The sequence below is a fragment of the Juglans microcarpa x Juglans regia genome, chromosome 1D (genome assembly GCF_004785595.1).
Source record: "Juglans microcarpa x Juglans regia isolate MS1-56 chromosome 1D, Jm3101_v1.0, whole genome shotgun sequence".
Lineage (NCBI taxonomy): Eukaryota > Viridiplantae > Streptophyta > Magnoliopsida > Fagales > Juglandaceae > Juglans > Juglans microcarpa x Juglans regia.
Genome location: NC_054594.1, coordinates 21,451,792 through 21,478,107, shown reverse-complemented (window position 1 = coordinate 21,478,107; position 26,316 = coordinate 21,451,792). Strand labels below are relative to the sequence as shown.

Genomic DNA, 26,316 nt, shown 5'->3' with positions numbered 1-26,316 from the left:
TGTAACGCATTTTGTGCCAAAGCATGAGCTAAATTATTAGACTGCGTTTGGATGTTGAGTTGAGTTGAGTTGAGATAATAAAATGTTGTTAGAATATTATTTTTTAATATTATTATTATTTTAGGATTTGAAAAAATTAAATTGTTTATTATATTTTATATTGTGATTTGAAAAAGTTGTAATGATAAGTTGAGATGAGTTAAGATGAATTTAGTCTCTCTTCTCACATGATGGACAAACGTCACAGACCACTTGACATAATTTTGAAACTTATTCTTGATGTCACTAATAATCATGCCTACACTGGACCAGGACTCCTCAGCCTTTGTGATGTCTTGAATAATCTGTAAAGTTTCACCCTCTAATATGATATGTCTAATGCCCAATTCTAGACCAAACAAAGTAGCTTGAAGTGCACCAAGAGCTTCTGTAAGTAGAGGATTGGGGAATAGGGGTTGGTTCATCCTCATTGTGGCTATAACTTTTCCTTTCCAATCTCGAACTATGATACAAATATCGATTTTGTAGTGATTCCTATCAACTGCAACTTTTCCTTCCCAATCTCGAACTATGATACCAATATCGATTTTACAGTGATTCCAATCAACTGCAGCATCCCAGATTATTCATTTCCTTTTCGAAAAATGATAAAGATGCAACTATTGTATATGACTTTTTTTACAACATTATTTTAAATAAAAAATATTTTTATAAAAGATAATTTTAAAAGTATCATTATTTCACAAAGTAGAGTCTTGAAGTGGACTACATCATGTAATTTCTCGAAATTTTCTTATTTTCAATTTAAATATCTTTTCATCAAAATAATTTCAACCATTAAAATACCTTACCTCAATTTTGGTAAAATTTAAATTTAAAAAAAAAAAAAACAAAAACAAAAACAACTTTACAAAACTTAAAACGACCTCTCATAAATTTTTTTCCAAAATATTTTCTCCATCTAGATATATTTTTAATGAGCACAGCCATTTTCACAAAGCCTTTTAAAATTTTCTCAAAAATCTAAAAAAAATTAAGAAACAAATGTAGGTTTCCCATCCGCCAAATCCAAAAAACTCTGAAAAGGGTCTGCTTGTCCTCCACAAGTTGGTTCTATCAAACCGGTAGTTTGATATACAAAAAAACCCGGTTCACCATCCCGACCAAATGTCTTCTGCAGGCCGGTAGATAGACTGTCGTCTTCCTCGGAAGTACGATATTTTGTAAATCAAAAAATAGGAAAAAAATAAATAAAACACGCGCTCTCTCTCTCTCTCTCTCTGTCTCTCTTGCCAGTTTTCTTCGCTCTCTTTTCCGCTTTGGGATCATACTCTGCGAAAATGGGTGTGAGCAGAGCTTTGCTTCGTTTTCTGGTGTCATTATCTTTGATCATCCACGCAGCAGTGACCACTGCCAACTTCTTCAAGCCATTCAACGTGAGCTACGACCACAGGGCGCTCATCATCGATGGCAAGCGCCGCATGCTCATCTCCGCCGGTTTCCACTACCCCCGCGCCACTCCCGAGGTTCGCTCCTCATATTCAATTATGCCTATGGCTCCCTTACCGTTTCAGATTTAAGTACTTTCTCATGCTCCGTTTGTTTGCCGAAGTAAACGTTTTTCTTAGCTTCCTTTTTTTTTTTTTTTTTTCCCAACTCAACTGGGCCTGCTGTAACAGTATTTGTTTTAGTTTAGTTTATGCTCTGTTTTTTCCATTTTTTGCGCCTTATCTGCGATATTTGATTCTTTAGCTTCTACCAAAAAGAGAAGAATGGTGTTTGCTAAATTTGCAATCCATGAATCCCTACATAAATAGAACACCAAGCTATGCAACTCTCAAGGAATCAAGCCCCAAAATAGTGCAATAAAGATTGGTTGCTGACTCCATAGGGAGTGTTTAATCAAATAGTTGAGAATTTTATTGGGCATGTTTGGTTTCAAAACAATTTTCAGAATTTTCAGAAAAGTTTTCATTTTTTTTTATCCAAACATCATACATCAAAAGTAATTTTCATCCATCATAAAAATTGTTTCTTCTAATCATTTGCCTAAGTTTTAACTTATAACAAACACACACAAATTTATAACAACTTTCATAAAAACCCACAAAGCTTATATCAGAAAAATTGATCCAATTACATTTTACAATTCTACTTGCGCACTTTTAGAAACTTCAATACAAAACACATCTCAAATTTTTTTTATACAAAAAACTTTTCATTCTACGTACACATTTTCTTAAAATCCAATACAAAATACATCCAAAACTTTTTCAAGAATTCTAAAAGATTTGAGAAATTTTCACTTATCAAACGTGTTATGGGGAATAGCAGCATTTGGCCCCAAAATGCCATCCAAGGAGCGCGCGCGCGAGAGAGAGAGAGAGAGTTTGTTGGGACCCTGTTAGATGACACTCTCCGACACACCTCATATTCGTTTTCTTGGATTAGCACATTTCATCCTCATTTTCAATTGCCCTCAACCCCATGTAGAGAAGCCTGGCATTAATGCCCACTCTTGTAGTTCAGATGTATTCAGTGATTTTCACATTGTAATTTTTTGGGGACAGTTTTTACCTATAAAAAAAAATGGGGACAAATTGTAATTGCCCTTTACTATGGAATATGAAGTAGGTGGGCACAATATCGGGCAAAGAGACACCCACTAAGGATGATTTGACTTCATAGAAACACTACAGCTCACACATTTGAACTTCCTATAGTTAGGACTGTAAACACTTTAGCCAAGCCACAACTTGGTTAGGCTACACTGTGTTCAACTTACAGGCACAAGCTAGTTTTAATTTCATCTCTAATGTTGCACTATAGTCAGCTTCTCTCTCTCATTCTTTCATTTGTTCCTGATCTGATTTTAATGCTTCTAGAATGTTTATTGACCATTTTGCTTATAAAAGCAGATCCTTTAGCTTCCCCTGCCATGTTTGCTTTCTCTGTCATTTGATAGGCAGTTATTGCTTTTCTCACATGATGTCAGATGTGGCCTGATCTGATTGCAAAGAGCAAGAAAGGAGGAGCAGATGTGATCCAAACTTATGTATTTTGGAATGGGCATGAGCCAGTGAGAGGACAGGTGAAATAAATACTTTTTATTGCTAGTCTTTCTGGTAGCCTTGTGTTGTTTCCCTATACTGGATATATTTGTTTCTCAAAGAGTTAACTTTCTTTCTTGACTATTTGTTCAGTATTACTTTGAGGGGAGATATGATATCATCAAGTTCGTGAAGCTTGTGGGAGCCAATGGACTCTATCTCCATCTTCGTATAGGACCTTATGTTTGCGCTGAGTGGAATTTTGGGTCTAACCTCTGCCCCCTTATACTTTAAAGTTGTTTTTTCACCCAAACAGTACTAGTTGCATTTTCTGCTTATAACTCAATTCATATAACATGATGGCCCTTCATCCTGTCAAAGTTTACCACAGTGCTGCATGATTGAGAAAGGTTTTGATTCTGTTAGGAAGTGAGCCAACCATGTTTGTGCGTCTCCTAATGTTTAATTGTTCTTTCCACCATCTGCTAAGTGCTTGCATGATATTACTGGTGTATGCGATTAAAATGCATGCTTGTATCATTGGGCATAGAAACCATTTTTCCACCCCCTTATACATGAACAAAATACAATACCATTAATTATTTTAGGGTATAAGGTATCCGTACATGAGTGAGTTATGGATTCTAATAGTTTATATATATATATATATATAAGTAAACGATTATATTGATATGAATAGACATAACCCAAGTACACAAAATTGTATACAAAAGGTAACACCTATTTAGGAAGAGGAAATAGAAACTAGAAAATCATGAAAATTGAGGCCACGAAAATCCACAGCTGTGGCCCATAGAAATAGAGTGCTGACAAAAAATAATCTAAGTTCTGTCAAAGAACGCTCCTTGTCTTCAAATGCCCGATCATTTCGCTCCTTCCATAGGCACTACAGAATACATATCGGAACCAGTTTCCACACAACTGAGATTTGTGGGAGACCTCGTAAATTGGTCTAGCTGGCTATGAGCTCAATCATTGTGGCAGGCATCACCCAAGCAAGATCTAGCCTGTTGAACACTTCATTCCATAACGTTCTAGCGACCTCACAATGCAAGAACAAGTGATCCACAGTTTCACCATTTTTCCTACACATGCAACACCACTCTACTATGATCACCCTTCGTTTCCCTAAATTGTCCAAAGTCAAGATCTTACCCAATGTTGCTGCCCATACAAAAAATGCCGCTTTAGGAAGTGCTTTATTTTGCCAAATCCTTCTCCATGAGAACTTAGTGTTCTTTGATTGTGTGGGGTCTTATAAAAAGAGCGAACTGAGAATATACCTCTACTGGTGGGTATCCACCATATCGTGTCGACGCCTTGTGTTCTCGGTATCACTGTGTATAGAAGACCAAAAAACTCCTCAATGCTGCCAACTTCTCAATCTTGGGCCGCCTTGGTGAAATTCATGTTCCATTGGACTAGGTCCCCAAAGAACTCCATACAATCAACCACTGATGCATCTTTCTCACGTGCAATTCTAAAAATTGAAGGGAAAGAATCCTTTAGAGCATGATCTCCAATCCACCAATCAGTCCAAAATTTTATTCTAGACCCATTACCCAACACCAACCGAGTGTGCCTAACATGCCCAACCCACCGGAGGAGATTGGAGAGCAAATCTTATCCCACTTGACTAGGTGAAACTTGAATTCATCTCCTAACCCACTCCACAGAAAATCACGATAAAATTTCTCGATGCGTTTCGCCACACTTGCTGGGATTGGGAATACAGATAAAAAGTATTGGCAGATTAGAAATAGTACTTTTAATTAGAGTGATCCTGCCACCTTTCGAAAAATACAATCTTTTCCAACCTGCCAATTTGCGTTCAATCTTATCAATCACTGTATATAGAGAATTTGGTGGAATAAGGCTGATAGAAAAATTGAATTCTCATGCTAAAATTATTCTAAATTAAAATTGAGTCAAACGGAAAAAGGGATTGAGGTTGAGTTAAAGAAAAGAAAAACTGAAACTACTTTCTGTGCTGTGCTTTGCCTACTTTCATGTTTTGAGATGGAAATTGAACCTTTTCTATATGAGTTAGGTTCTACATATTGGGATTTCCAAGAAACCATATTTTGAGTTTTCTTCTGTCATTGTTACCTTCAAAAAATTCTTTTGTACATTCATAATTACTATCAAAAGTAATATTAAACAATAATATTCTAACAATATTTTATTCAACTTTCAACTTTCAACTTTTATCTCATCTCATCTGTGTAACCAAACGAGACTAGAATCAAAAGTTTTTTCATTGTCAAAGGATGGGAGTTTTATGCTCATAATGGAGAGGAGCAAGAAGGTGATGAATGAGTTGAGGCTGGGGTTGTCCACAGTGCAATGTTTTGCCAAATCTCTGGTGGACTATCTAAAGGGTGACAAGAAGGAATTTTACACCACATCAAGGGAAGGAAACCGCAACTTCATTGCACAGAGGTGTTCAAATGGCTGTGTCGATACATGGTGTTAGTGGAGTACGGTGGTGGTCGCAGACGTGGCTTTATCTTCATACCAGAAGAACTGGAAGGTAACAGCTGGAGAAGGATGGCAGAGGCGTTATGGGAGTTTGCAAAAGACGGTTGTAAAAGAGGAGGGACATCTTTGAGGGCATTGGCAGTGGTTAGTCAACCACAACATTGATCATACAGGGAGGCCTTGTTGCAGACAACGGAGCCGACGTAGTCACGTGGGTGGAAGAGGGGTGGAGACGTCGCTGTTAAGGCAGATCAGGGAGGCAACATCGTAAGGTAGGGTAACGGCCATGAAACCGACAAGGCCCCTCAAACCACAGGTACCATAAGTGCTTAGTGGAAGGGAGGCGGTAGCAGGCTTGCTTTCGGGCTGGCAGAGGAAGGCGTGCGCAGTACATTGCTAGACTTGAAGGCACAACTGAAAGTGGGGCAAAAGCAGAAAATCCTTTGGGCCGCTCTAGTAGGCCTCAACTCGTGAGGCAAAACAGAGGAAAGGAAAAGATCGGGACCCATCTTGTGTGGAGAATTTGAGAGGGTGGTGAGGTAAGGCCTTCTGCCAACTGGACTCTGTCAATCTCGTTGGAAAAGGTTCCGGTTGGCTCGCGACCGGCTGAGTAACCCTTGATGGAGGCTTAGATGGCAACGTCGAGATTCGACAACATCAGAATTAGAAAGGGTTTCTGATGTATCCTCACCGTTGAGCGTTGAATCTTCGGCGCAACTCAAATAGACAATGTTGATGACTTACAGGGACATGAATTCTCTCGTTTCTCCTGTGGTATCCCTTTCGGTAACGACTTCTCAGTAGGTGGTGCTCGTGAGCCGGTGTTGCATATCTATGGCGAAGTTCTCAATTTTGGTGAATGGCAGTCTAGTTGTCCTTTTCAACAACTCTCGTGATCTAAGAAAAGGGGGCCCTTTGTCCCCACTCCTTTTTGTCATAGTTGTGGAGGCACTTAGTAGAATGATCTTGGTTAACAGTGGCTTTGTGACTGGATTTTCGGTTGGTGACACTAATAGGGGTACCTTTAATATCTCCCATTTGTTGTTTACATATGACACTTTGATTTTTTGTGAGGCAGAACAAAACCAGATCCGAGCATTGAGGGCATTTTTACTCTGTTTTGAAGCTGTATCCGGTTTGAAAGTGAACTTAGCACAATCATAATTGGTTCCAATTGGTAATGTTCACAATATCCGAAGGTTCGCTAGCTCTCTTGGATGTGAAGTTTCCTCTCTTCCCATGAATTACCTTGGTCTTCCTTCAGGGGTTGCCTCAAGGGCTATATCTATATGGGATACAGTAATTGAGAAGATTTAACGAAGATTGGCAGGTTGGAAGAGATTATATTTGTCGAAAGGTGGAAGGATCACCTTAATCAAAAGCACTTTGTCTAATCTACCAACTTATTTCTTATCTTTATTCCTAATTCCAGCAAGTGTGGCTACCTGTATTGAGAAACTCCATCGTGATTTCCTCTGTAGTGGACTGGGAGATGAATTCAAATTTCATCTGGTAAAGTGGGATAAGTTATGCTCCTCAATCTCATCTAGTGGGTTTGGTATTAGAAACTTGAGGGTTTTCAATTGGGCCCTTTTTGGAAAATGGTTGTGGCAATATAATATGGAACGGAAGCTTTATGGAAGTCGGTGATTGACTTCCAGTATGGAGGCTTGTGGGGGAGGTGGAGCACTAGGGAGGTACATGGGGTGTATGGAGTGGGAGTCTGGAAGCATATTAGACAAGGGTGGGGGGTTTTTACTCGTCACACTAGACTTGTGCTGGGAGATGGCTCTAGAATCGAATTTTGGTATGACATATGGTGTGGAGATAATACCCTCAAGGACTTGTACCCTTCAGTTTTCAAGCTTGCATGTGAGAAAGAAGTTTCAGTAGCTGATCTCATGGGGATTGATGGTGACCTAGTCCAATGGAATGTGAGCTTTACCAAGGCGGCCCAAGATTGGGAAGTTGACAGCTTTGAGGATTTCTTTAGACTCTTGTACTCTATTCATCCAAGCGCTCAAGGCTCCAACACATTGTGGTGGGTACCTATAGGAAAATGTACATTCTTGGTTTGCTCTTTCTATAAGTATCTCACACAATCGCAGAATAATCACTTTCCGTGGAGGTGGATTTGGAGAAATAAAGCTCCTCCCAAAGCGGTGTTCTTTGCTTGGACAGCTTCTCTGGGAAAGATTTTGATGACGAATAACCTACGGAAACGCAGGGTGATTATAGTCAACTAATGTTGTATGTGCAAAAAAAAGTGGTGAGACTGTGGATCATCTTCTACTGTATTGTGAGGTTGCTAGAGCGTTATGGGAAGATGTATTTAGACGGTTAGAGCTAACCTGGGTTATGCCTGCCATTGTGGTTGAACTTCTGGCCAGTTGGACAATTCTAGGCGGTATTCCACAAATCACTGTTGTGTGGAAGATGGTTCCTATTTGTATTACGTGGTGCTTATGGCTGGAGCACAATGACCGGACATTCGAAGACAAGGAGCGCTCTTTAGTAGAGCTTAGACTATTTTTTGTTAGAACCTTATATCTTTGGGCCAAAGCTATTGATTTCAATGGCCTTGATTTTTGTGATTTCCTTATTTCCTTTTCTTCTTCCTAGATAGGTGTTGACTATTGTATTTCATCTTGTGTACTTGGGCTATGCCTATTTTATTAATATAATCGTTTACCTGTCAAAAAAAATATTTGCTTCAATGAACTAAAGCTTTAAATTGCTAATCCGCTTTCCATTTGCACCAACAGCTTTTCAGCCTTTTGGTAAATCCCACCAACTACCAAGTTCTCTTCTTATGTGTTGCACCTTTCTTTGCTCATATAGCTTGCTTCCAACTTGTAGAATCTTTACCAAAAATAGCTTCTTGAAATGTGGTTGGCCCTTCATCCTTAGTAATCAAAATTCTCATGATGCTAGTATGAACACAATTTTGAAGGCGTGTTGGTAAGCTCAAGAATTTCATCCTCTATCTTGCTGCAATGAAGTGTATCGTATTTCCAAGATTTTTGTCGAACTTTTTGAGTAATGTGCTTCCCTACAGTCTCACCAAACTGCTTTCATCAGGGAGGAGAATAGAGATAACATCCTGTTGCACAAGAGCTGTTGAGGAACTACCACAGGAATAGAGGCATACCCCGCTGCACCCTTAAAAGCAGTATTGATAAATTCCTACATGTTGTGGCGAATGCTAAAATACCTTGCAGGATTTGCAAATAGTGGGAATACAGTCATACTCCTCATAAATAGCCAACCAATCCCCATTCTCACCCACCAACTCGAACTCTTACTAGATCGTCCGCTACATTTACCTCCACAAAAACCCTAGCATAGCTGATTATGCGCCTTGATGCTGTCATATTGTCTGTGTCCATCAGTCTTCCCACCCCACTAGCTATATGACAAAGGCTAGTTGTTGTGCAATACTAATACTCTGAATGGATGCCATAAAGTTATACATAAAGGAGAATATTGCTATATATTCTTCACTTTTCTCAATTGAAGTTATAGTTTGATTTTACCTCTTGACGAGACCGATGGATATCCTTGAGAAACATCATTTAAAAATTTTTATCTGATTCTAACTAATAATCTTGCAGAGGCTTTCCAGTGTGGCTGCGTGATGTCCCTGGCATTGAATTTCGAACAAATAATGTACCTTTCAAGGTATAATGCACCTTTGGTCATCTATACATGCACATTTCTCTTTCTTGTTCACAGATATTGTTTCATATATATATATATATTATCTTTGCCATATTTTATTTGAGTTTTCACTGCATAAAATGTTTAAAGCCAGGGTCAAAGATCCACCAGTGGGCACCTTCCACTAGGAGTGTAGGTTAATGTCAGTGCACACGAGAAATCAATTTATATGACAATTGTCGATGCGAACTCTTTTTCTTTCTACAGCATTATTTTTTCAATTACTGTTCCTATACCTACATTTTTATATAATTTTTTTTATAGAGTAACACTATTCATCATCCTCCTACCATTCCATAATGTGATACTAAATGATTATAAACTATTTGTTATGTTTTACTTATAGGCCAATCATTTCATGCCAAATCAGGGGATACTGAGAGGATGATGATAAATAAAAATTTTCTTTTTTATAACACATATGACTGTGTTGGTGTTTAGTTACCTATATTTCTTGCTCCCTTCCTGTTCTTGCTCTCCCTCTCTTTCAAGCCTTGGCCGAAGGGATATGTAATTGTTGAAGCATAGAAATGAAATTTCATTCTCTCTCATCATTACTGTGTACCCAAAAATGTAAACTTCCAGTTCAAAAGTTTGGAAATGTAATCAGACTTGTATCTTTGGCTTTTCATGGTTATTTAAGCTGCAATATTTACTTATAAAACATATACGCTGCAATGTTTATCAGATTTTTTCTGCTTGATAGTGAGTATTAGAAGAAACATTGATTATGTCAAGAGGCACGCCACAAATAATTTTGGTTATTTGTTGCGATTACTCGGACTAATGTATTCTCCCTATTCTTTTTTCCCCAATAAGTAGTTGAAATTTTGTTCAAGCTAAAAGATGGTGATATCCAAGTACGCATGAAGTATACATAAAGACACTCATAAACGTTAAAAGGGAAAAGATGAAAATCTTGAAAGCTAGAAATGGTATCACAAATCTGAGAGGCCACCAAAGATTGGGGGTTTTATTTCCTTAAAAGTCTCTTTAATCTCTCCCACTGATTTCTCACAATATTCAAAACTCTGGTCGTTTCTTTATCTCCATATACAGCACACTAATCAAGGCAGAATCAATTTTCACAAAACTTCACAATTATCGCAACCAAACTGTTCTTTATAACATGCATTACCCAATACTTTACTCTTACGTCATTACCCAATCCACACCAAATGATGTAATACTTTAATACCTCAAAAGCTTTTAAATGGAAACATAGTTGTTTAGAACATGCTGAAACACTTTGTAAAGCCTTTGATTTGATATAATTAATTGGTTGATGGAAAATCTTTCAAAATTTGCTTTAAGGTCTTGTTTGAGTTTGGCGAGTAAAAGAAAATGGGAAATGTTTAACTTAATTCTTCATCATGGTTTTGCTCAGTTGTTTTGTTGGTTTCTCTCAAAGTGCTTTTATATTTCTGAGGTTGCTGCATGAATCTTGCTTAGGTGTTGGGTGTGCTGTGTTGCTCATATTAACAAGTGAACCTCACATTACTCATAAAAAAAAACAAGTGAACCTCTCATTATTGATCTGAACACCAGCTGTGGATTTGAAGTTTAAATTTATTGTGTGGTTATTATTAACATTATTTCATCTTTTCTAGGAGGAGATGGAACGGTTTGTTGAAAAGATTGTGAAGCTAATGCGAGAGGAAATGCTATTTTCTTGGCAAGGTGGTCCAATCATTATGTTGCAGGTTGTACGAGAACTTTGAAGTTTGATTTGAGTATAAGATACGTTAGCTGGCTTAATTAATTTAAATTATTTCGCTTGCGAAAACTGGGATTTGATATCTCATATCACATTCTAAGTCTGCACTCCTTTTTTTCCTTTCTTTTCTCTTTCTATTTTTGCCTGAATCCTGTGATTGGGACTTCTTGTTGGGAAAATTATTTCATGTGAGGAACAAGGGAATTTTTCCAAATTGTGGATGTCATTTCTCCTGTGTGTGAGCTTCTATTTCCAATTTCATGCATAGGAGGAAGAGCTTTGGTCATGCTTTCCAACCAATAAACTTTATTTTTGGTACCATGGGCAGTAGCATACGCTGAAGAGCTATGGCTAAATCAGTTTTGGTGGTCAAATTTATTTTCATTGTTAGGGGGTTACTATATAACCCTTTATCTTCATTGAGGCTCTTCCAATTGTACTCTTTGTAACTGTATATGCAAAAATTGAAATGGATTTTTATTAGATTGAGAACGAATATGGAAACATAGAAAGCGAATATCACCAGGGAGGGAAGGAATATGTTAAATGGGCTGCTCAGATGGCTCTAGATCTTGGTGCTGGGGTTCCATGGGTCATGTGCAGGCAATCAGATGCTCCAGATAATATTGTAAAGCTTCTCACCTGTGTATTATATGCTTATTTGTTCTGCAACTAGCATTTATTTTTATTGTTTTGAGATAGATAATCTGTAAATGAGCAAAAAGGTATATCCAAGTATACAGCAGAGCACCTCACTAGAAAGAAAAAAAATCAATAAAATCCTGAAAACTAAAGCTGGAAGAACATATGCATGCTGACATTTAATAATAAAGAGTCATTAAGAAGAAATCCTTTAGCTCTCACGGACTTCTCACAATACTAAAAGTTTTGGTCATTTCTTTCCCTCCATACACACCACATTAGGGAAATCGGTATCATTTTCCACAAATATTCACTTTGTTGACTGTCAAACTGATCTTTCTAACACATGAAATGGTCCTCCTGCACATGCATGACCAATTTATCACTAAAATCTGTCACCTCCTTAACTTATCCCATGAAAGGATTTCCCTAACGCTACCACCAAGCAGAGAATGCCATTCCCAAGGAGCTTTACTCCAAATATCCTTATGTGGGATAAGAGAGCTTTCATGGGGAGTCAACATATGGTAAAGTGTTTTCACTTAAAATAACCCTTTCTTGGAGGGGACCCAACACACCTGATTCTCTCCCGACTCTCAATCTAACCAAGTGCAACTGGACATAAAATGAAACAAAGAGGTCCATCTTCCAATCATTATAATCTGTTTATTAATATTAGATAACACTGAAGACTATGGAATGACTTCTTTGCTAGAGTGGGGTTAGCTTGGGTGATGCTAAGAGGGGTGGTTGATTTTCTAGCAAATTGGAGAGGCTTTGATGGTAATTGACAAACTGCAGCAATTTGGAAGGTGGTATCGATATACCTAATGGTGGTGTCTAGGGAGGGACAGGAATGCAAGAAGTTTTGAAGATTGTGATTTGTCAATGGATGAGCTTAGAATGTTCTTTTTTAACACTTTATTCCACTGGTCAATTGTAATTGATAATGGCTTGAACACTCATGACTTTCTTGTATCACTAGATAATCATGCATAGTTGGCGCTCTTGTATATATCCTGTGTACTTGGGCTATGCCTATTATTTTTTCAAATTGTTTACTGATAAAGAAAAAGTTGAAAAGCAAGCAGCCATGATGTTTAGGTTTTATTATAAGAAACGAACTGCATTTCTTAGGAAATTCTAATATTTAACACTCTGAAATAAGGATCATTGAAATGCCTGTCTTCTATACGTTCTATTTTTGTCTGTCACAGATAAATGCCTGCAATGGATACTATTGTGATGGTTTCAAGCCAAATTCCCATAACAAGCCAGTATTTTGGACAGAGGACTGGGATGGATGGTATGATGATGCCTTTCTGTCTCTTGTGGTTTTTGAACGTTGATGCTTCTGGTTCTTTTCCAATTACTTGAACAATTCCAATTTAAAAACCAAGAATATATTCTCAAAATCATTTACATAGAAATAATCAAATTATTGAAAAATGGCATGAAACTTGAAAGATGCTAATTCAACTTAGTGGAAACTTGAAAGACATGCAGGGTCTGATATCAAATGTCATAAATGACTTGAGTGGTCTTTCTTAATATCAATTGGTTTTAGGTGTATTGGCAACTCACAGGCCAACAAGTGGTATCAAAACTAGAGGTCATTGGTTTAAGTCATGGGGGAATCATCATTAGATAGCGATTGTTGGTTGGGGTGCGTCAACAATGCCGTTCCTTGCAACCACTCTAAAAGCAGGTCTGCAATGTGCAATGCCAAATGCCATGAAAGACTTAATTGTGTCTTCCATTAGGGAACAAATGTTTTTAGGTGAATTGGTAGCTTAAAGTCCGACACTATAACATATGACTTCTTTCTTTTTTATAATTATTTTGAAATTCATCTAACAAATACCAAAGTATATCTAGTTTTTGGGATTATTGGAGAAAAATTGAACAAATGCTCTACTATGAAATTTAAAAAATATATTATCAAAAATATTTTTTCATAAAAAACCATCTTTAGTATAACTATAATCAAATTTGAGAGGCTGGTGCAGTGTTACTGGAAATTAATTTCCCCTTGGAAACCTGCCCTATAAGCTTGAGATGATTGTTCTCTCTCTCTTTGCTATCTAACAACAGATATTGAATCTCAAAAAGCTTCAAGATAGATGTGAGTGTGAGAAGAATAAAGGACAGTTTCTTGCTTGTAAAACTAATTTCGGGTCTAGGCTATGCCTATTCTTATAAATACAATTGGTCACTTATAAAAAAAAAAAAACTAATTTCGGGTCTATTGAACTAAAATATGAAGTTGTCAGGCATATTAGCTCTATCATCTATGTCAAATGAAACAACATTCGTGTCAATCATTTGTCATCCATACTACTCTGCAGAACTGCCTTACCACTCACAATCTTTCACTCTATATGATCCTACCCCCCAACTCTTATTTTTGATTGTTAATTATCTTTCTTTCTTATTCCTGCTTTGCTTATGATCTCCCATTTCTTTTTATACTGTGTCCCCAAAATCATATGATCATACTATTCGATCATAGGAAAAATGAAATGGTAAAAGTTGTTTTCAGGTGTTGCATCTTTGATAGTTTCTTCATTTTAATTTATGTCCTAGGCTTAAGTTTCCTTGTAAAATTCCATAGAAAAAAGCCATGCATTGATGCTGTTGAATCCTGGATGTATAAATCGGTTTCCACTTGTGACCACTTCGGAATTTCTTATATATAAGGCATCTTTTCTTTCTCTCTTGTTAGTACCTGTTGCTTGAACAGTGCCATCTGTTTTCTAATATATCATAATTTCACCTCACTAAGAAATCCTCTTCTTTGTCTCTTGGTATGGGCACGCTTTTATTCTTAATTCTGATTACTAGAATGACATTCTTCTGTTTTTTCTTTTTCTTTTGACTTAAATAATTTTATTTCATCACTAAGGTGTCTTCAATGAATGCATTTTTGTGGTTTAATTATTGCACGCTTTCATTTTTAAGATTTGTATATAATGTCTTATTTTCTAACAAGTGTTTGAATGGCTGCACCTACAAAAGTCTGAGCAGAGAGTTCTATTATTATTAGTATTATTTTATTTTTGAGTTGATATTTTGAAGGTATACAAAATGGGGTGGAAGATTGCCTCATAGACCTGCTGAAGACCTTGCATTTGCAGTTGCACGCTTTTTCCAACGTGGAGGAAGCTTTCAAAACTATTATATGGTACAATAGATAATTGAATTAGGATGCTGTGGTCAACCTGTTTCATTTGCTTCTACGTGTTTTTTTTTTATTTATTTTTTTTGCGGTAGTAAGATTTTATTGGAACTCAGAAAAAGGTGCCAATCAAGTACACTGGAAATATACAAGAGAGACACTTAAAAATAAAAAGGAAAAAGAAGAAAATCCTGAAAATTAGATACATAAACAGGAATATAAGCAGCCACCCAGAGATATAGGGCTTTGAGGAAAAAGTCCTTAAGCCCTCCCCCAGATTTCTCACAATATTCAAAGCTCTGATAATTTGTTTCTCCCAAGACATCAAAATATGACTAGTTCCATGTGTAATTGATTATGAAAGATCCAAAGGGATGGGCTAGAGTTTGATATTGAATACTTCAAGTGAAATTAAAAATAGAAATGGAAGGAACTGATGAGCTCTTGTGTGCACATTGATATTGGTAGTTTTATGATCCACATTCAATATGTAGGTTATATCAGATTCAATCAATATTTAGGTTGCGAAAATGTTCAAAGGTACATCTTGACAAGCTTGCTGCCTGGTTGCAGTATTTTGGTGGAACAAACTTCAACCGGACTTCTGGTGGCCCATTCTATATTACTAGCTATGATTATGATGCTCCAATTGATGAATATGGTAAGTGAAACTGGGTCTAAATTACATAATTTGTTCCTGTTGGCAACCGTATTAGATTGAGGCATAAGTAAGCTGCTTAGGATAATGTATATCTTCAACGTCAACCATTCTAGTTGAGGCTTAAGCAAGAAGCAGGTTCCTTATATATGTATTATAATCTTCAATTAAAAAAAAAAAAAAACCTTAATAAAGCCTAATCAATAAATGCCATTTTTTTCTCCATTAGGTCTGCTGAGTGAGCCTAAATGGGGGCATCTGAAGGACCTGCACGCTGCTATAAAGCTTTGTGAACCTGCTCTAGTTGCTGCTGATTCACCTCAGTATATAAAATTGGGACCAAAGCAGGAGGTTTAGTTTTACACCCGAACTATTGTGTTATCCATGGTGTATTGCTCATGTATAGATTAATTAGTTCCTTGCAATGGTAGATTTCGAAGAACCAATTAATATTCAATGAGTGGATTGCTTTGATTGCAAATTATGATGTTTACTTTTGCTTAACGTGGAAATAATTTTGACATGACATGTATATTGGAAGCTCTACAGTGGAACTTAAATTAGAGTGGTTCACTATATCTAAACTACCTAAGTTTGGAAAGCAACTTCTAGATTTATGCAACAGATCGGCAAACATTCAGGTTTTTATAGTGAATTTGGCTATTGTTATTTTTTTATAGAATAAAAAGTAGCAGGACCCTTTTTTATATGTGTTTGACTTTTTACTTTTATACCACAGTCCCCTTTTATATTTGTAACATAGAACCCTAAGGGGTTGGCCCAAGTGGTGAAGGCCTTGGTCTTGGGGTATCACTCCTTTCAAGGTCCAAGGTTCAACACCTCATGGGTGCAAACAATCCTTTGGGGCCACACCTCTAGGTGAGAAGCCAGCAATTTAACTAGTTCCGTGTTTGGAAACTTCCAAGGGCTATGCACAATATATCCAGTTCATTAATTTGTTGTCAGACATCTTACAGCTCATTTGTTAATTAATATAGTTAATGCTTGGTGTATGATAGATATAGATATATGCAACATTGGAATGTTATCTTTACTATTTATTGCTCCAGGCTTACTGGTGAAACTAAATCTTTTTTGCATGTGAATAATGGTCAGTACAAGCTAGTTTCAGTTTTAGGCTATTGTTTTTCACCTGAACACTCTAATGTTTTCTCTTGGTTCTCTTTTGATGTTCACATAGCTTGTATAACAATTTTCAGGCACACGTGTACCGTGTAGATACTAACACTGAAGGCCTGAACTTAACTCAGTATGGTAGCCAGAGCAGGTGCTCTGCATTTCTTGCAAACATTGATGAACGAAAAGCAGCTGTTGTAAGATTCCTTGGTCAAACGTATCATTTACCACCATGGTCAGTCAGTATTCTACCAGACTGCAGAAACACGGTGTTCAATACTGCCAAGGTTTGGATTTATCATGTAGGACATTGTATCCGACAATGACTGAGGCATAGATACTTGTTGGCACCTCTACATTTGATGCAACCTCTTTGGGCACTCGTAAACCAGAAAATTCTGTCTTTTTTTTCTTCTTTGAACATGATCGTGCTAAACTCTGTAGCAAGAAAAAATTACTTGATAATGTGTTCAAGTTATTATATATTAACTTTCCAGGTTATGATGCATCACTTATTATGAAACACATAACTTGATAGCTGGCAGAAAGTTGTTCTTACTATCTTATAATGTCTTACATGGGAATCGGGATGCACTTAGTGATACATGTACAAAAAGTAATACAAGCTTGTAAAAAGCTGAAAAATTCATGGTGCAAAACTGTCATCCTGCTAAACAAGTAAGTATGGGCATAAGCAGGCATATCTTTCAAAGTTGCTTCAATTATAGAAATTGATCCAACAACATATAAAAGGTATACTTTTTGAATAAAGTTCCATAAAACTGCAACAGAAAGATGAGATTGTGGTTTCCTTCTGATACATTTTGTACAAACAATTATAGAATGGAGCTGAACAATTAATACACATCCTTCAAGTATATGTATCATTTGAACATGAACTGTTGCACCTGTCTAGTCCCCATCAGATGCACTTTCTGGAAACTTTAGTTTGTACCCATGTGTTTGCTCTCTCTCCCTCCCTCTCTTCTTTTTCCCTCCAAATTTTTGGATATTTAATCTTAGATTATTGATGTCCATTGTTTCATATTTTAATGAAGATGATAACAAGGTATAATAGTCCGAGTCATTTCAAATGCTCTATCTTTTACTTCTTGGTCACATGATGGAAATGTTTGAGATCATAATAATTCTTGGATTTCTTAGGCCAAATTACATGTTCACGCAGGTAGGGGCACAAACTTCAATCAAAATGGTAGAGTTTGAGTTGCCTCTTTTCTCAAATATTTCTGCACGCCAACAATTCACGGTTCATGATGAAGTTTCCTATTTCTCAAAATCCTGGATGACTGTAAAAGAGCCAATTGGTATTTGGAGCAAGAAAATCTTTTCTGTCCAAGGCATATTGGAGCATTTAAATGTGACAAAGGACCATTCTGATTATCTATGGTATATAACCAGGTAATTTGCTAGTATTGAAGGTGGAAATGGTAGGATCATATAGAGTTGGGACCTTCCTGTTTCCAACGATCATCTCTCATGTATACATGCTAGAAGATGAGGCAGCAATGGTCCATGAAGTTCTGGGCAATACTTACAAATATATATTTTGTCATTTTACCTTCAACGTTTGGGCCCTCCACTCATTCATACAGTTCCACTTCATCATTAACTAACACTCCCCAGGTTGTGGGAAAAAAATTACCTATCAAGGGATATAGGCAGAAAAATAATTTTTCTGAGCTGGATTTGTAAGGAAACTATCTCTCTGATCTTCCCTTTTGAAATATGCCCACAAAATGCATAAACTAGTTCCCACCCCCCCAACCCCCGGGCAGACAACAATAGGGAAACAAGTTTGAATCTAAAAACATATTTTTGAACGGGAGAACAGAAGACATTCAAAACATATTTGTTTTTCATTCTATTTCCTCACTGGCAAGGCAAGGGCCATTGCATTTGCTTTGAAGCATTGAATGTGGTTCTTATGTTTCTTTATGATGTGCCTCTACTCAGTATCCAGACATCATTTTTGAAGTAATTAGAAGGAACCTCTAAGCAAATTGCCGACTTTCACTTTTTTATTACACGTGCCTTTAATTTCAAGCATGCCAATAAGATTGCTCACTTTAAATAACAATTTGACTCTTTATTGAGAAAACTAAGTAGTTTGATCAGTTATTTTAATATTTTCATTTTGTTTCTAACACCTGACTGCTGCAATTTGCAATCTAGAATCTATGTTTCTGATGATGACATCACATTCTGGGAGGAAAAGCAAGTGAGACCAACACTTACAATTGATAGCATGCGAGACGTGTTGCGTGTATTTATTAATGGCCAGCTTACAGGTAATTAGCATTATCGCACAACATTTCTTCCTCTCATCTCAACCTGATTTTCTCTGCGGAATTACTTCCTCGCTGCATGTTATGGTTTTTTTAATAAGTACAATGAAAATTTTATTGATGCGAATGAAGTAGGCGAAGCCTGTGTACACAAGAAGTGTACAAAAGAACACCTAAATACATTCTAGGAACCAGAAATTAAAGACAAAAAATCATGAATACTAGTTCCATTAAGCACAATGGCTGAAAAACAAAGAAAGGAACAGTAGTATAATTTTGTGGTATTTTAAGAAGTGACGAGATTTTATGCAATGATCAATATGTCAACACTGGCATAATTAGAACAAAAAGAAAGGAACGTAAAAACCCCAAATTGAGTCAAGTTGAGGAAATATTGAATGCCGAAGCTCTATTTCCTTTTTAGGCGAACAGAAGCTGAGCTCAAACTTATGATTTATTTTTTGAATGAGTATGAGCTTGTTTATGAGTTGCTTGATTAATTATTATTTTCTTGAATGAAACAAAATTCATTACTTGAATCTTAAAATTTTTTATAAATTCATAAGAATAATTGGTTTCTTAATTATGCTTTTGATTTAATTATGTTAAGATTTTCATTTAAACTAGTTAGATAAAACCCTAGGGGTTGGCTCAAGTGGTAAAGCCCTTGGTCTTGGTGGTATGCTCCCTCAAGGTCTAAGGTTCAAACTCTCAGGTGCAAACAATTTCTAGAGTCCACGTCCCGTCGGTGAAAAGCCGATGATTTACCTGATCCATGTGATGGGGACACGATAGATGAATTGGGAGGTTTCATTGGGCAAAAGACATGTTGTGTTTGTATGGTCTCCTGGATTCCTCGTCATTAAAAAAGAACAGTTAGATAAGGTATAGACATGAACTTGTAAAAGTTAAATTGTTAAATCTTGCATTTATAATAAACTATATTTGATTCCTTATCACAAAGTAGGTCATTTATATTATATTTTTTTCTTTAGATACAAAATCGACAAACAAGTTTATATAAATATCTTTATATCTATATCGAGACATATATTCATAATAATTTAAATTACATATATTGTATTATGAGCATGATTCACTTTTATCTTCTTAATTTCATTCTAAAGTTAAAAATAATTATGAATTTATAGGAATTCATACGAGCTTATGCGAGTTGGGCCAAGTTTATACAAGTTTGGCTTGGTTAATAAACGTGCCTAAATTTAGCTTGGTTCATTTATTAAATAGACCTTGGGTTGACTTTATACGAGTCCAAGCTGAGCTGTTCATGAACGACTCAGTACGTTTACATTCTAGCAAGGAAGGCATATGCAACCAAAAAACATACAGGAAAGACTACATTGGTTTAGTATTTATAAATGCTGATTTATAAAATGCTGGCTCTTTTTTGTGGAGAAACAATAATCTTCCTTAGTATCAATATCTTTATAGACTATGATGAACTTGTTCCTACAGTAAAAGGAGAGAAGCACAAAATTTCTAAAATTTGACTAGCAAATGGTCAGTTCTCTTTTAATATGCATGATTCCCTTTCACTTACCAAGATTGATGAACAAACACCACAATTGTTGAAATTCTTTCTTTTCTTTATGAGTATGTGGTAAGTCGTCGGTATTCAATTAAGAGCGCTATATTTCCAGTCTTAATTACAGAAATCAAGACAGAATCAGTAGAAACCTTCCACCAATACTCAACTGATTGTTGACTTTACATGATTTTTATGCATCTTTTCAATTATTTCTCTAACACGTAGAGTAATTTGTCTTTTGTAAATGAAGGCAGTGTGATTGGTCACTGGGTCAAGGTGGTCCAGCCTGTTCGGTTTCTCCAAGGATACAATGATTTGGTGTTATTATCTGAGACGGTGGGTTTACAGGTAAAAGTTTAGATTGTTTCATGTCATTGTTAGAATGTCTTCTTCACATAGCCTTTTAATCCTACAGTAACACTTGTCAGCCCCCACCTTTTATCTGAGTTGCTGAACATATTTCTGGAAAGGGGAAGGGGCCAAACAGTTGAGAAATTTTCCAAATGTGGGCTTTGGCTTGAAATTACAAATAAAAAATAACAATTTCTATATTCCTATCTTCTTTTTTAAGTTATATCCTTTCTTGGGCCAGTTAGACTCTCTCTCTCTCTCTCTCTCAGATTCTCTAGTTCACATTTCATTTTTTTTCCCATTTTTTCTTTCTTAATTGTTATATTTTTTTTTTTCAGAATTTTATTGTTCTGTGTATTGAATCTGTTATGGAGTGCTATATTTATACTTTCCATGAATCCTTTTCATATTTCTTAATATATGTACTTATAAAGTACAACACAGTTTGAAAGCATGATTCTCTCTCTCTCTCTCTCTCTCTCAATTTTAGTGATAGCTTTGTATTCAAAAGAGAATTTATTTGGATGTGTACATTACTCTTCTGGCATTGATTCTTCCAAATAAATAGCACAAATCTCTGGAAACTTCTATATTTTTTTTCATGGGATTATGAACATCCTATGCTATGGTATGATTGAATATTTTCTTGATTTTAAATTATTGACAAATTTATTTTGGGGACAAGCATTTTTGGGGTTTTAGGAAAAATGTGTGATCCATGCAAAAATTGGGTTTAGAAAGTTTTGAGATATTTTTACTGGGTTTGTGGAAGTAGTGCAACCCACTGAAATATGTTTGGGAGTAAAGTTTTTGTAAGAAGCTTTTTGTTTTTTTTAAAGCAATTTTGGTTTTGTGTTTTTTGTCATTGAAACTGAGGCAAATGATTAGAAAATTTCTTGTTAGATGTGAAATTGTTGCCTAAAAGATGTTTGGTTGAAGGTAAAAGAAAAGCTTAAAGTTTTTCTAACCAAACAGGGCTTTAATACTTTTAAATAATAGCATTTGTAACAGGAATTAACCTAATCTCCTATGATCAGATTCTTGCATTAGTTTCTTTGTGAAAAGTGCACATTACAGTTATGCTAGCTTTTATTTGTTTGTAATGGCTCTCGTTGGGCCTGTTTCATTCGTCTAGGTTGGTTGTTAATTTTTTTTTCACTGTAATTAGCTATCTATTTCTTTGTGTCCACAAAGAGAGTGGTGACTATTGATTGTAGAAACTCTGTCATCTAATTTGAATTAATGATACAGAACTATGGCGCCTTCTTGGAGAAAGATGGGGCAGGATTTAGAGGCCAAATAAAGCTTACTGGATTTAAGAATGGAGATATAGACCTCTCGACGTTGTCATGGACCTACCAGGTATCTATTTGTCAATTTCGGCTTTTTTGTAGAAATTTTAATAATGTCACATCTGATTGGCTTTACTATTTCCTTCATCTTATAAGATTTTACACTTAATGGACCTGACCTAGAGGTACAAAATAGTGAAGTGAATAATGAAGTGTTTAATTTTGATTTTAGGTTGGGCTTAAGGGTGAGTTCTCGAGTATATACACGGTGGAAGAAAATGAAAAGGCAGGATGGAGTGATTTGATGGTTGATGCTATCCCAGCCACATTTACCTGGTACAAGGTATATTTATCTCTGAACATGGGTTGATGCTATCCCAGCCACATTTACCTGGTACAAAGGTATATTTATCTCTGAATATAAATATCCATGGAGATCATTACGTGGGCTGTGCTAATTAGATATGATGGGTAGTTGTCTCATCTTACCATAGTGGAAGACTCTTATATGATCATATTATTAGCTGGCTCGGCCTTAGAAGTGTGTAATCTTCCAATCCAAATGCTTTTCTCCCCAATTCTAGATTATGGCTTTTCTGTTTTTTTTCCTCTTACTGACTTACTTTGGTTTTATTCTTTTATTATCATATTATTTTTCCATGTAGGAATTTCTAGTGTACCATGGAGACCAAGTTTCCATCAATATCATGCCTAAGTCGGTTAAAAACAAAGTTGCTCTAATAATTGTTGAACATTTATCACTGTTAATGTCAGTCATTTTCTTACAAAAACTAGAGTGACTTATTTCAAGTTGATGTTAGTGTAGCAATATTAACACAACCAGTGCTAGTGCTACTCTTGGTTCTTGAAAAGCGGGGGAGAAAAGAAGGTAATAGGATGGGAAGAAAACCCAAATTACTTATCACATTATTGAAGAATTTTACATCTTATGGTGTGTACTGTTTTGCTTTATATTTTATGGTTTTTTTCTTTTTTAGTTTCTTTCAGCTAAAAAGATTTTTGGTCTCTCCAAGCCTGGGTTCACTGTCCATTTGCTGTTTGAAATTCAAATTTGTTCAATTTGATCTCTGAAGTTTGTATTTGTTGTCAATATAGCCCATTTTTCCAAATCGTTAACCTTGCTTTGTTAAATTGTTAAATATCATGCACATGACAAATTATCAAAGGCTAAATTGATAGTAAAACCAGACTTGGAAAGACCAAAATACATTTTAGCCGTTTTTTTCCCCTCACGTTCATGACAATAATTTTCCTTTTTTTGCCACTATATTGACTACAAATATCTTAATCCTGATGGTGTTTCCTTTAAGGATTGAGATATAATTTCTTTTATATTCCCTCCCTCTTATCTATGTTATTGACAGCTTTGGTGGAGAAGCGATCTGGAAATCTGAAATGGCCAGTTTATCTTAAATTTGAATAACTAATTGCAAACTCAGTTCTGCAATCTCATTATCTTCTATCTAGAGATGTATATTGTTTAGTCTGTCCAAGTATGTAATCTTGAATTTTCTTGTGATACCAAGACCTTCTCTTATTGCTCATTAGTTAGGGAGATATTCACAAACACCTTTTCCTTAATTCAACCAGACTTACTTCAATGCCCCTGATGGCACGGACCCAGTTGCTCTTGATTTGGGAAGCATGGGAAAGGGGCAAGCATGGGTCAACGGTCACCACATTGGAAGATACTGGACTCTGGTTGCTCCAAAAGATGGATGCCAGAGAACATGTGATTATCGTGGCCCATACAACTCAGACAAGTGCACAACAAACTGTGGGAAGCCTACTCAAACCCGGTGCAATTCTATCTCAAAATATATATTTAAAAAATTACAAAGAACTATCTAAAATATATTTTCCCAATTGCAAAAGGCATTAGCTCCTTATTAGAGGTTGATTATGGGAAAGTCAATCTGTGTGAGATTTGTTCTTGCTTAAATTACTATATACTACATCCAAAATGGTATAATCTGAATTCAAAATTACAGCTTAATTAACATTTGCTGATCGCTTTTTTTGTCAATCTCAAGGTACCACGTACCTCGGTCATGGCTAAAGGCATCAGATAATTTACTTGTCATCTTTGAAGAAACTGGTGGGAATCCGTTTGATATTTCAATTGAGTTACATTCTGTCCGAATCATCTGCGGTCAAGTGTCAGAGTCCCACTATCCACCTCTCTGGAAGTGGTCCCTGCCAGATTTTTCTGATGGAAGTATATCCATTAACAACACAACACCAGAACTTCACTTGCGGTGTGATGACGAGCATGTAATTGCCTCCATAGAATTTGCTAGCTATGGAACTCCTCAAGGTAGCTGCCAAAAGTTTTATAAAGGCAACTGCCATGCTCCCAGTTCGTTGTCTATAGTCTCTGAGGTATCGTTTTTGTTTTGCTCAAGTAGTTCCATAGTCATCATGTTTGAATTGCATGGTATCTCCTTCATGATTGGCTTTGACTCTTTATGCTACAGCTTGGAATTTGTGCGCCATTCGGCCCTTCCCTTCTCTTTGCTGGCGTATAGGGGTAGCTCACAAGTTTAGTCTCAGCAGTCCCTCCTAGTTTCATGTTAGCATAGGAGTTTTGAAGCAAATGTGATTACTGTAATTTAGTGGTGAAGTGTGAAGTCCAGGCTCTCTTAAAGAGATTTATTCAAATATCTAAAAAAATCATTTAGCCATAAACAAACACACACACACACACAAAAGTTGTTAGGCAGATCTTAACCAAGATTATTTGAAAATCGTCATGATTGCCATATTAATCATAGTCCATGGTACTGCTGAAAGAGAAATTTAAGTGATGGTAAATGTTTTGTGTGGAAAATTTACGGCAGCTCTCCTCGTTAGAGTAACTGTAAAGTTATTAAATTCATCATTTTTCAGCTGCTTAGGCTTTTCGAGTAAGTGGTATCAGAGCGACGGTATTGAATTTGAATCATGACTTCACTCTTAACTCATCTACAATTAATAAATTCAACAAATTAAGTCATACTCATTATGGAAGAGTCTGGACCGACATATTAGAGGAAATGCAAGAGTAATAGTTCAGTAGTTAAATTCTTTGGGATAATTGGTAATTTATCAGCTCTTATTGTGACGAGGCTTTCTAACATTGGCCTACTTGAAAAGACTATAACTTTAGTGTCAGCCAAGAGGTGCCCCCCCACATGAAGCATTTTTTTATTTCAGTGCTTTGATAGATGGATGTGCATTTTAACCTCGCTGGCAAGGGTTGCACGGACCTACTTGAAATGTTCCCGCGGCTTTTGATCCTTCCAGTTATTAGTGCTGTTGTTTTTGTTTTCTAAACCTTCAATTTAACATTTTTCTCTACTACAGGCTTGCCTGGGAAGAAAGAGCTGTTTTGTTGGAATTTCAAACTCTGTATTTAGTGGTGACCCATGCCATGGTGTCGTTAAGACTTTGGCTGTTGAGGCAAGATGTGCATCATCATCAAATACTCTTGGTGCCTCTAAGCTTTGAAGTAAGAAGCAGGAGCAACATTTTGCAACCTCAGAACCACGAACAAGTATCTCATTAGAGAAACTGCCAAAATCTTGGGAAGTCTAATGATTTTGATATGATTGTTGTGCTGGAATCTGTTCAGCTTTATCCTCCAGATTTGGGGCTTTGCATATAACTTGAGATTTAAGTCTAATAATCATTGTACATAAAATAAGAAGCCTAGAGCGACAAACCATTAATCACAACCAAATGGACTTGCTCTGCATGGATTCTTCAATGTCTGAGAGTGTGTGTTTGTGTGTATAATTCAGAGGACCAAGGTATAAAATAATTACAACCTTGTTCTTATTGATGGAAGGAGTTGTAGAAGAGACAATGTAATTATCTCCCATTCCATGTCATAACCATGAATTAATAGACACTGAAAACTTGAGATAAACATTTGAATTAATTGTGGTTGGGTCTATATTATCGTCTTGTTAATGATGAAATCTGATGGCTTTCTATTCTAGTACTAACATCATCTCTTTAAAAAAAAAAAAAAAAAGGAATTTGACATGTTAGGTTGACAAGATAACAGATAAGTTAGGTCTAACTAGTGATGAGTCTTTGGCCTTGTTTTGTTTTTGCGATGAGATGAAATGAGATAAAATTAAAGTTAAAAGTTGAATAAAATATTATTAGAATATAATTTTTTTAATTTTAATTTTGTTTTAAAATTT

The 26,316-nt window shown here is 36.1% G+C and overlaps 1 protein-coding gene across 5 annotated transcripts; it reads left to right on the top strand.

Annotated features, from left to right (window-relative positions):
• The first annotated feature begins 1,242 nt into the window (after nt 1-1,242).
• Nucleotides 1,243-26,060, top strand: LOC121243061 (beta-galactosidase 9). 5 transcript variants are annotated; one of them, XM_041141131.1, is made up of 19 exons: nt 1,246-1,526; nt 2,996-3,091; nt 3,204-3,316; nt 9,167-9,233; nt 10,886-10,975; nt 11,474-11,617; nt 12,849-12,937; nt 14,710-14,815; nt 15,383-15,470; nt 15,697-15,818; nt 16,688-16,906; nt 17,791-18,023; nt 18,798-18,913; nt 20,710-20,807; nt 22,062-22,172; nt 22,335-22,445; nt 23,714-23,922; nt 24,157-24,505; nt 25,469-26,060. In XM_041141131.1, exons 1-19 carry the CDS (start codon nt 1,341-1,343, stop codon nt 25,610-25,612), a joined length of 2,691 nt encoding a protein of 896 aa, XP_040997065.1. In that variant the 5' UTR covers nt 1,246-1,340; the 3' UTR covers nt 25,613-26,060. The 5 variants fall into 5 exon arrangements, with proteins under 5 accessions (XP_040997082.1, XP_040997075.1, XP_040997065.1 ...); XM_041141125.1 differs by having other exon boundaries at nt 1,247-1,526; nt 10,883-10,975; XM_041141137.1 differs by having other exon boundaries at nt 1,248-1,526; nt 10,883-10,975; nt 16,688-16,891.
• The last annotated feature ends 256 nt before the right edge of the window (nt 26,061-26,316 follow it).